General features: G+C 39.6%; 2 protein-coding genes across 2 annotated transcripts; one reads left to right on the top strand and one right to left on the bottom strand.

Moving 5' to 3' along the window:
- The first annotated feature begins 70 nt into the window (after positions 1 to 70).
- Positions 71 to 7,899, top strand: LOC106808046 (diphthamide biosynthesis protein 1-like). Its single transcript, XM_014810601.1, has 11 exons — positions 71 to 203; positions 3,088 to 3,158; positions 3,359 to 3,428; positions 4,234 to 4,297; positions 4,900 to 5,021; positions 5,270 to 5,424; positions 5,867 to 5,985; positions 6,181 to 6,249; positions 6,679 to 6,835; positions 7,000 to 7,179; positions 7,489 to 7,899. The coding sequence occupies exons 1-11, from the start codon at positions 104 to 106 to the stop codon at positions 7,780 to 7,782; spliced, it is 1,401 nt and encodes a 466-aa protein (XP_014666087.1). The 5' UTR covers positions 71 to 103; the 3' UTR covers positions 7,783 to 7,899.
- A 69-nt stretch (positions 7,900 to 7,968) lies between these two features.
- Positions 7,969 to 10,473, bottom strand: LOC106808047 (UPF0769 protein C21orf59-like). The gene is made up of 2 exons (XM_014810602.1): positions 9,779 to 10,473; positions 7,969 to 9,553 (listed from the first exon to the last, which is right to left on the bottom strand). The coding sequence occupies exons 1-2, from the start codon at positions 10,310 to 10,312 to the stop codon at positions 9,218 to 9,220; spliced, it is 870 nt and encodes a 289-aa protein (XP_014666088.1). The 5' UTR covers positions 10,313 to 10,473; the 3' UTR covers positions 7,969 to 9,217.
- Between the last annotated feature and the right edge of the window lie 1,456 nt (positions 10,474 to 11,929).

Below are 11,929 nucleotides of genomic sequence, written 5' to 3'. Positions count from 1 at the left end.
AATTCAGAATTATTTATCAAAGCACAAAAAATTTCCATCTTAACATAGTATATGTTTTAGCGAGTTCTAACAATACTAACGCCGCAGTAGGGCAAACTCCAAGATGGCAGCACCCAGTGAAACTGTATTGCCTCAGGCTCAGGCTCATTTGCCTGTTGTAATTTCTGCCAAAACGAGTAAAAAGCACTTTTCCGGTGGTAAAGGTGAGAGGTGCTGTATATCGCACCGAATAATATTAGTATCTTTTTAAATTTCTAAAGTGTTTGTGTCCAACGTCTACAAATTACAAATACAAATTACGCTCACTGACACGGACAAGATGCGGCTAGCGACAGGGCGTCATCCCTATGTTACGCATGCGCGATTAGGGTTAGGGGTTAGGGTTAGGGTTAGGGTTAGGGTTAGGGTTAGGGTTAGGGTTAGGGTTAGGGTAAAATGTAAAATTCATGTTTATCAAATGTACTTGTACATGGTTTTAGTTCCATAACTCGCCGCTAGGGTGAATCGCGCATCCGTAACATAGGGATGACGCCCTGTCGCTAGCCGCATGTACACGGACACTGTTTTGTTGTCACTTTCGGTAGGGCCCCTACACTCAATTAAGGCTAAGCTCATAGGATCTATGTCCCCCAGGCAGGGGCGTCACAGCCGTAGGGCTGCCGTAGGAAAACGCTACGGGCCCCCAGCCTAAAGGGGCCCCCAAACTTTATCCCCCCCAATTTTTTTAAAATTTACTTTTAAAATAGCCTCAGAATGCTGGAAGAGTGGAAATAGCATTTTAGGGCGTCTAGATTTCAAAATTTTATGGGGGGTAGACCCCCCAGACGCCCCTTCACACTTCCTACCTCCGGCACTCGTGCCGTGAGCCTGCGGCGCACGGTCCATCAAAAAATATTCATGTTTAGGGCCCCAATTTCATTTTTGCTTACAGGCCCCCAATCATGTTGTGACGCCCCTGCCCCCAGGGGTACTGCCGGAACGTACCCTGGGTACGGTCCGGTATACCGGAACGTACCCTGGTCACTATTTGATATGGTTAGGGTTAGGGAGTAGGCGTAGGTGACTCCATAGACTCGTTAGTGGAGTAGGCGAGGTACGGTCCGGCATATTAGATAGTACCAGGGTACGTTCTGGCAGTACCCTGGGGGACATAGACCCTCTCAGCCTCAATTAATACTCATTATTGACTCAATAATTGTATTTGTAGTTTTAAATTGTAATCTGTTTGTCACAGTCCTATGATTATGCCATGTGCTAACACATTCATAATCATACTCATAGGCTTCTTGCTATTCATAGGCACAACGTATTTCTTGCTAGAAATGAAGAATAGGCAACACCCTGTCCCTGAACAAGACCTCTGTCAATTTTAATTAAAGGTTCTACCCCCACATGCTATTAACGAAATCTACATCATGTCATGGACCGACTGTGTAGGCTCCTGTAGCTGCAGATCAGTACATGTACATGCCGGATGATGCCGCTGCATGGTTCGTGTGGTATATTTAAATTTGATACAGCACATATTCAAAACCTGATAAGCTCCATGCTTCCAGCCATCACCCAATAAAAGAAGTCTCACCGCCACTAGGGAGATGATTGATGGCCAATTATTAATACTTTAATACTTTAATACTTTAATGCTGGGTCGGATGAGTAAGCTTAGCTTTTTTAGCTAAACTGAGCCATGTAAACAACGTGTTAGCGATGTGCTGTAGCCGCTGATTAGCTGACTGGCGAGTCGTGACTATTGACCAATCGGAGCATGCGTCTCATACACACTTCGGCCGATGCATACAGTTTAAAAATTGGAGCAGCTTGGATCGAATCGAAAATACGGGGAAAAATATCGAGGATCGGATCGAGGGAAGAGAATCACGATTTGATTCGATTTCGGTGGATCGTTACAGCCCTAATTATTACACACACATACGAAGAGCTACTCAGTGGAACAAACCGGCTTTATTCCAGAACAACTGGCATACAAGCAAAACAACAAAACAAAGATGGAATAGAGCGTGCGAAAGGCGAGCGCGAGCGCCATCTACTGGGCTACATGGGTAGCATGCAAATGTAGGCTAACTATGCCACTACAATACTGGTGAACAAACACTTAAAAAAGACCTTGCAGCCCTGCACAAAATAAGTTGCTGTCAAACAAATGCTACCCAAGCCGCATACATCACTAAAATCTCACAGGAGTAATGTTGAGAAAAAATAAGTCATCTCACTGTCAGAGTATCTCTCTGCACCAGCTGTGCAGTTTGTGCTAACACAGTTACATGCAGATAATAAGAGTATACAGAGTTCACTTATAAGTCATCAGCCTGTTATGCACTCTAGTCCAAAAACGCGTGTTTTATTAATGATTTCCGGTGCAGTTTTGTACAAGCTACCTATAACAACATGGACTTGAATAAAAATCTACCAATACAGCGAATTTCAATCAATCATCTTGCTTTGTACAATTAAGTATCTCCATTTACGGTTAACACTCTACACGCCATTGTTGTTATTTATTGTTTGGTATCCTACAGATACCGCTACTCAATTATTTACTCGCTGTTGGTCGGTGCTAGTGTCACACGTGGGATGTAATTTGAATGTGGCGAGTGTAGGAACTGTCCCAGCTTATTGTATACAGTCTCTGCTCTAGGTGCCTAACAGCCACGCTTGTGTTAGGCTGTATGTATCATATAACTTATATATGATGCAAATTATTCCTTTTTTGTTTGCCATTACACTCGTACATGCGCACACACACATAGAGACAGAAATATACAGATGGATAAGCACAGAGACACACAGACACATGCAGGCAGACACAGACAGTGACAAAGACTCAGACAGAGGCACACAGACATGTATGCGCACATGCACGCATGCGTGCACACAGACAAGAATGTAGATTAATTCAAATATCATACAAGAGTATGTATACAAAAGCTAATTAGCTTATATGTTATTATAATATATTGATATAACAATATCATTTGCCATCATACCAGTATAACAGCACCTGAAAATTACTCAAGCACATAGCTTTTGAGTACATTTTAAATGGAACCTTTTGAATAATTTTTACAGGAATAAAACGAGTATCACAAATTCCAGAAGAAATCTTGAATGATGAAGAACTGCAAAAAGCTATTTTACAGGTACTGTACTCCGTTGTATTGAAGTCACGAACAAATTTGATCAATTTGTCAACGTTTTAACTAAAATTTATAAGTGTAAACCCAGCTTTAGCAAGTTGGGAAACTGTTAATTATTTTTGCCATCCAGTGACCCTTTGTGATAATTCTGAAAAATATTTATAAGGTATATTGTTATTTATGTATAGAATATTATATTTCAGCTACCACCCAACTACAACTTTGAAATTCCCAAGACAATATGGAAAATAAAACGAACAGGTTCACGTAAAGGTAACCTTGAAACAATGTGTCATACTATTCATATTGGTTGCAATTCATTAGTTACTAAATCATGAATAATTGATTGCCTATTTAAACTAGCATATATATAAAGTAGTCAGTTGATTTTGATCATCATACATTTCTAAATTAATCAAGACTTGGGTCTATACTATAATCATATCAGACCCAAATAATGTGTTTTACATTTAGCTATTTTTGATAATTACTACCAATTTTAATATATAAGATAAGCACAATAATATAATCCGTGTAGTAAATCAATAGAGAACAAGGCACCAAGATTAAATTGTTCAAGTATAAATGCCTATAAGCACGAAGATATCTGTACAATGCACATATGTACATATCTGTACATTGTATAGATACGTTTGTGTTATAACTCATGCATTGAATGCTTATAATATGGAGGACCATTTAATAAATGAGTAAATAATATAAAATTAAAATCATGCAAACTGTTCAGAATTCTAGACTAAATCTGGGATAGAAAACATACAAAGAGGAAGTAGTTAATTACTAAAGAATAGATTGTACTTCTTATGGACTGTAACATATTAATTATGTTTAGTTTACCAGTATTGTATCTTATTATCCTATATACCTCTAGTGTATTTAGCAAACTTTTCAACTGTAGCAAACTTTATTAAAACCAGCTGCTGATATGTCGTGATGTATTTTATGATGTATGTTCAAGTCAAAATAATTGTATGACAGTCTATTTGATGGAGAAAATGGTTTCCTTGTAAAATTTATTTGATAAAGATTTAAGATGAAGGTTTTATCAATCTTTCAGTGGCATTGCAGTTCCCTGAGGGTTTGCTGATGTTTGCCTGTACCATTGCCGACATTATTGAGAAGTATGTGTAATCAAAATTAACTATATAACTGTCAGGAACAACTATATAATAAATTATAAAGATGTTTTTGACAGTTATATTTTATTCTATTAAAACCTACAGCATACATAAATATTTATTAGGGTTGTATAATGTAAATATCGAAGAGTAATGCATATCTACTGAAATAAACAAACTTGTTGATTTGCCTAGTCATCTAGGGTGAAATAAAAACAGAATTAAAATCTTCCTTACATATGTGACCTGGTGATATGTATACCTGGTTCTGTGTAGTTTCATTGGTATTCTATACTCTCTGTTGTCATATTGTCTGATTACACTACACATTTGTTAATCAGAGTGTGTTAAATTATTGGAAAGCCAGACTGAATACATATTGTACATTAATTTTTAGGTCATCACGTTTTGGCATTGTCAGTAAAACAACTACGCTCGACAATTTTATAGGCCAATAGCTCACTAACGTATGAAAGAAGTATAGGAATATCAATCACTCTACACACATCAGCAGGGCATATATGAATGATACTTAGGGACTATTATTACAAAGTATGGTTTACCTCGGACAGAAAAAAGAACATGACAGTTCAGGTTTGCTTCAGGTTTTCAGGAGCAGAGACCTTGGTGATGGCTGATGTTACGTACGGAGCATGTTGTGTGGATGACTACACAGCCCGAGCGCTTGGTGCAGATCTCATGGTACACTACGGGCACAGTTGTCTAAGTGAGTATATCTTCTACAAAGTGCCAATATATTAACACATACAGACTGGAATAGCTATTTCTCTCTGCAAATAAAGCCGTAGCACTTCACTTTACTCGAACAGTGTTGTGGGATGTGGTAACTCATAAGAATTGTCTCGTGTCATGAGCACCTAGCTGATTTTCCTAGTTTCACGTCCTCTTTCCTTGTTTATTGTTCATTGGTGGTCAAGCTTTAGTAAAATCATGTGCATTTTCTGGTGTTTGTAGTCACGGTGGATCAAACGTCAGGGATCAACATGCTCTACGTATTTGTTGACATAAAAATTGATACCCTGCATTTCGTGGAGACCGTGCGACACAACTTTCCGTGCAAGTCGCGGCTAGTGCTAGTGAGCACGATCCAATTTGTTGCAGCATTGCAGGTAATTCACTTAAGCTGGGTTTACACTACGACTTTATGCTGGAACTATGGACTTATGGATGTTTGCCGACTCGCGGTTGATAACGTAAAAGCTTTGAACTGCTCATAGAACCGTTGATTGAGCTTGGGAAATTGCTCCAATTCCACAATTTGTCAGCATGAAGTCGATAGTGTAAACCCAGCTTTAGTTGCCGACATTGTCATGGGTATGGCTGCACACCAGTACAAGTCATTTAATGCCATTGTTGGTTTCATTTTTGTTAGTTTTGTAATGTGGATTACCATTTGTTAAATACTGCTCACAAATTGTCTCTTTTATAACAAATCAGTGAAACAGACAAATGTGCATAACTAATGATAGATACCCATCTAGTTGGTGTATGCTATCATTATCAACAAACACAGGGGTTAAATATATCTGATTGTATTTAAATATATTCAAGAGTGTCAAAGAGGATCTGTCAGAGGACTACACTGTGCAAATACCTCAATGCAAGCCACTGTCTCCAGGGGAGATCCTTGGCTGTACCTCTCCACTTGTACCAGATGCTGATGCTATTATGTAAGTCATGCTCCATATGCAGTCATAAATGACAAACATAATTATCTATATAATAGACTTTTCATAGATTATTCAGAAAATCTGTGTGAGCATACAAAGCACAATTAGCATATTAGCATAATTATTACTGTATTGGTAGTAGGTTGTAAAAGTATTTGTATTATTCAATAAGAAACACGTTGCACTTTTTTACAGCTACTTGGGTGACGGAAGATTTCATCTGGAATCCATCATGATAGCCAATCCTTCAATATCTGCTTATAGGTACCATATCACATCTTCTCCAATATAATCAGTGTAGAAATTCCATGACTTAGCTGACCAGTAATTTCAATAGTGAACGATCGAGCGTCTATTAATAATCTAGCGAATTTGTAATGGAACATTATTAAGCTTTATTATAATTGACCTATCCATCTAAGCAAGATACTGAGGGTGGAAGGGGTTTAGAGATTTTCACAATTCCCTATTCTCATATGCCTGTTTCGAGCATTCTGCCAACTTCTTCCTGTTACACTTCTCCAGCAATTTATTAGCGTGGCATTAGACAGGTAAATTAAGCAGGCTCCTTGCTGTGTATTGCCTCTGTATCAGTTTTTGTTCATCAGTTAACAATGTAATTAAATCTTATATAATATGACCCAACTCTGATGTTTTAATTATGCCCAATTACTTAGATTCGTGCATGTGCAGGTATGATCCATACAACAAAGAGTTTTTGGTGGAACATTATGATCATGCGCAGATGCTGAAAAACCGCATGACAGCCATCACCCAGTCTCGATCTGCCAAGAAATTCGGCATTATTCTTGGAACGCTTGGCAGGCAGGGTTCACCAAAGATAATGGAGGTATCGCGAGAAAGGAAGAATTTCAGATTATTTGGCTACTCGACTGAAGTGCAATAATTGATAATATATCAAAGCTGGCGTTACTGATATAGGTTGTAATTATTCGACTCGCTTGTGATTTGATTATTTCGATTAGTCGCACTCATTACTACGTACTGTTTCAGCATCTCAAGAAAACACTGGACAGCAGAGGTATTGATCACGTCACTGTGCTGCTCTCGGAGATATTCCCCGACAAGCTCCGGCAGTTTAGAGACATCGATGCCTGGGTGCAGGTCGCATGTCCAAGACTCTCCATAGATTGGGGCACTGCCTTCTCAAAACCTCTGCTCACACCGTACGAGGTGAGCACATCATTACAGTCTCCTTTCACATTCCTCTCAGATAAGCATGTTGTCTCATATTCCATGAGCATATTGATAAGCATGTTGTCTCATATTTCATGAGCATATTGATAAGCATGTTGTCTCATATTCCATGAGCATATTGATAAGCATGTTGTCCCATATTCCATGAGCATATTGATAAGCATGTTGTCCCATATTCCATGAGCATATTGATAAGCATGTAGTCCCAAATTACATGAACATATTGATAAGAATGTAATCTCTGTTTGTCATTTAAAATAAGTGCATATCATTATTTACATCTAGGCATCAGTGGCACTGTCAGAGGTGGCCTGGCACGACAGGTATCCGATGGACTTTTACTCAAATAACAGTCTTGGCCCGTGGACTCCAAACCATCCCACACATAAACCTCCACATTTGGTCACCAAGCACCGTATTCGGCCTAGAAAAACTGGCATGGAAACGGAGGATAAAACCGCAGTGAAAGAGACACCAGTAGCCGTGGAGAACATCGCAAATGTTGTTATTTCAGAGTCTATAGAGGTGAATAATGGTTGTAAAAAATGTGAAAATTGTAACTGCAACAACACCACTTAGTTAGTTGGAATCTATATTCCAGAATAAATAATGGAATATACATGATTTCCATACCATTATGTTGATCCTATTACGTTTTAGTAATAAATGCTATCAAGATTTATATCAATTTAAAAAGTTTACATTGTTTATATATTTTCCCTTTCAATATAAACAAAAGATACAAATGACAGTTAAGATAATACCTGTTTCCTCAAACACAAGTTTTTTTTTGTTTAAAACCGTGAAAAATTGATAGTTGGTATGCAAATATCAAAGAATTCTATTAAAAAGAGCTCAAACCAATAACTTTAACCTGTGCCATTAAGACGCCACACACAAATACCACTCCAACATTTAATTTACACAGTTAGTGCAACACAACACATGGCTATGATTCAGAACATGCATGAAAACAAAAGGATACCAAGTATCAGAACGAACTGATCAGTGACTTCATATTCTCTATGGTCTGGTGCACAAACCCAGCACCCATTACTCTATACACATACTCATGAAATCTAAAAGTAACTTTTTGGTAAAAAAATGTTAATCTTATATGACATAAATTCTTAGCCATGTATGTGTACTACTGTACTAGTAACACATAGCTGAGTAACAGTTGACAATTCATTTTTCTTGTATAATGTAAATAGGCAACTAACTGCCACTGATAATACTGAATTATAATACCAACTAAACACGAGTTAACATTCAATTGTAAACACAACAGAAAACCGATTTTGAATTGAAATTACACATCGTGGAATAGAGAAGGCGGGTTATTTTTACACTGATCACGTTCTATGTCACGATGGAGCTACCAAGTTATACAGTACTTTCAACTCGGGTTGCGAGCAATTTTGCGATTTGTTGCACCAAACTGCACCTATGGTACAGCACACGATTTTGATTAAACGCCAATGTTTGTGCTTGTAATGTGAGAAAAGAGGGAACACAGCACATCTACACAATGTATATATTGAGCAACCGTTTTTAAACGTTCAATATTTACGAAAAGGCCAAGAGTATACAAAACTCTGGTACGAGTGATTCTCCTCATTTTATGTGTTTGTAGAAAGCGGGACTGGTACTAGTTTGATGGCAACCGTTTTCATTTTCTTCAAATAGTATTGGTATTGTTTACTATGAGTTGCAGTATGAAAATATGTATACACATGTTCATGAGTATACATAGACACAAGTTTTCATAGTTACAGGAAACAGTATAATTATTGAAGGATTATAATAAAAATGCTTCATTATTTTATTCATAAGAAGTCCATATTACCAGGTGCATTTCATATCCAGTTCATAGTTATAAAAGCTGGCATAGCTAAAAATTCATGACATATACACTGACATGTTTGAGCAAACTCCAAAGCACTTCATAACGACAAGGCTTCAGTTTATGATCTAGTGAAAAGAGTAGATTGCGTTGGCTGCTGCTGTTACATTACATCCGCCACTTGACGTTGCTCATTCCATGGAAGTTCTTCTTAAGAGCAGTGCTGTCTGACCAGTCACTGTCCAAGTACGATTCATCATTACCTTCCTCTAATTTCTTTAATTGCTCCTGCCTCCGGTATGCATCCAGCATCATCTGCTTCTTCTGCTCCTCAGTACAGATGGGTTCCCTTGCTGGTGCCCCCAAACCTCTCTTATTCAGCTTTACTACAATCTTGGTCTTCTCGTTTTTACCAACGTATTCCTGTAGAGCTTTGTCGTGCTGCAGCTCCTTCCCTGCCCACCAGAGCTGTGCCAGAGCTGGGTCAATCACTTCCTGCGAGGCCTGTGTGGGGCAAAAAGGAACTTCGTCTAGTCTTAGTCTAGAAATTAACATGACAATCAGGTCTAGATTATGCAATTCTGCGGGAAATGGCAGTCAGGCATCCAAAACGAGTGCTTGGGAGCCAATATATTACTTTCAGCATCTTATATCATTGTTCGAGATGTAACAAACACATCGGCGACCGTATCGATCGTACAGACTGAATATTTCGATTAAACGTGTCACCTGAGTTCCAGTAAGGTCCTCCCTGTTCTCGATCTCCATGCGTACAGGGTCGTGTGGCGGCAGTCCCATCGGGTAGACAATCATACTGGCGCCACGCAGCTGGTCTAGGGCATCACCGATCATCGTCTGCGTCACGCACACGCTCGCCTCCGCCTGCTTCTTTGAGATTTCAGCCTTCGCTTCGCTGACCGTTCTCGTGATCACGCCCGCCATCTTCTCGTTCGGGGCCCTGCCGTTCCGTCGGCCAATCGGGTCCTTGCTCTCGACGTATCCGCCGCTGGGGACGCACTTCTCCACCCACTCGTCCCTGAGCTTCAGCTCGTGGACCTGCTCGTCGGTGAGACCCTGCATCTCGTGCGGAATCACGACGCCGTGACTCGCTAGCTCCTCCATGTCACTGCACAGCCGCTGCACCTTCAGCCTCCCGTTATAGATGGCCACCACCTCCTTGAGGATGTCGCCGACCGGCGTGTCGACGACGGTCTCGTACAGAAACTGCAGCTCGTCTCGATACTTTACTTGTAGCTTCACCATTATAGTTGTTATTTTAGAGACTATACAGAATATAGAGAGAAGATCAGACGAATCCTTGATATGTACCACTAACTCTCAGGAGAACGCTATGCACTTATATAGTTAGGAGAGTATGTCCAGCACCAAACAAAGAGAAGATTATTACGAAATAGTCTTAGAATAGAGAGTTAGACCTTTGGTCTCGTGCCAGCATACACAATGAGAGCGACGACCATGGCAATTACAACCAGAGTGGGGATGACAAACTTCATTATCATTTCTTTTCCCTTTACATTTTCCAGTTTCCTCTCACGCTTTTCTTTCTTGTTCTCCTTCACTTTGCCTTTTAGTTGACGCATAGTTGAACAGGTTGAGCCTGCAAAAAGACAGAATAAACGCTAAATAAAAGTACATAGGCACAAGTAGTAATCACAGTAGTCAGTATACTTCAACCAAATACATAATAACCATTACATTCGAAATTATTACTAGATAATTCTAGTAAAGCTAGAAGCAGTCGATAGATTTAAATGAAATATATTCAAAATATTTATTCAAAATATTTAATATAACTCTGTCCCTGGGACAGAACAACGTATATTCGCACCTCTGGCTTGTGTCATGGCTCTATAAGCAATTTTAAAAGTGTTTTTGTTTGTTTATCGGTGGTGTTTGGCAATTTTGGCGTGTATTAAAAAACAGATATTATTAATTTGTGCATAGGTATGAAGTGTATGTGTAAAAATACCACATCCACTCATTTTTACTCTCTTTTTTACAAGAAAGAAAGCACTTCCATTTCTGCAAGAAATCTTAAATGTAGCATAGGTGGAATATGGAGGTTTCTTAGACTGAGGTAGGCAACAGTGGCGTAGTTAGGGAGGGCCAAAGGGGGCCATGCCCCCCCTGTTAAACCAAAAGTTAAAAAAAAAGATAAAAAAAAGAATTGTTCTACTAACAAGTGCCGCAGAGCGACAGCGCTCACCTGACGGCAGGTGTTCTGATGCTAAACTCACTGGCAAACGAATGAAGAGCACCCTCCCATCACCGCGTTCGCGCTCAGATCATATATCTAGGATACTACTAATACAGATCTAAAATCTATGATAGCTAGGCTTTGCTCAACCGGTAGTACAGTAATAAAGATACAGCTGCGTAACTTTAATGACTTCTCTATATTAACATGTTATCATGGATATGCGTCGAGCGCGAGCGTAGTGGTTGTGGTGGGAGAGTGGGGGGAGGGGGCGGGTGGAGGAGGCTCTAATAGCAAAAGCAGTTGCCGCGAAATGGCGCGTGCAAGTGTCATCAATAATCAAAGATGGCATCACCCTTTGCGCGTGATAACCTCACTCCATTGAGTTGCTGAAATCCAAGTATATTCAGGCAGGCGAGAATTTCGCTCAGCTGCGAGTTAACACATCTGCATTGCAGGTTGCCAGGCAATAATTATGATTAGAATAGTGCCAGTCCACCCCCATGCATGCGTAATGGACTGCCCCCATGTTTTTCCCTACCCACGCGAGCATTCAGGGTTCATTACAGTGTGCTAATACAGGGTGCTACTCAGGGTGCTAATATAGACTGCTTTAGAAAACAAGTGCCGCGGAGCGACAGCGCTCATCTAACGTCTACTGC

Source organism: Priapulus caudatus, unplaced genomic scaffold, assembly GCF_000485595.1.
Source record: "Priapulus caudatus unplaced genomic scaffold, Priapulus_caudatus-5.0.1 Scaffold250, whole genome shotgun sequence".
NCBI classification, from domain to species: domain Eukaryota; kingdom Metazoa; phylum Priapulida; class Priapulimorpha; order Priapulimorphida; family Priapulidae; genus Priapulus; species Priapulus caudatus.
Note: the sequence above shows the minus strand (reverse complement) of the source record. Positions and strands in the feature narration are given on the sequence as shown.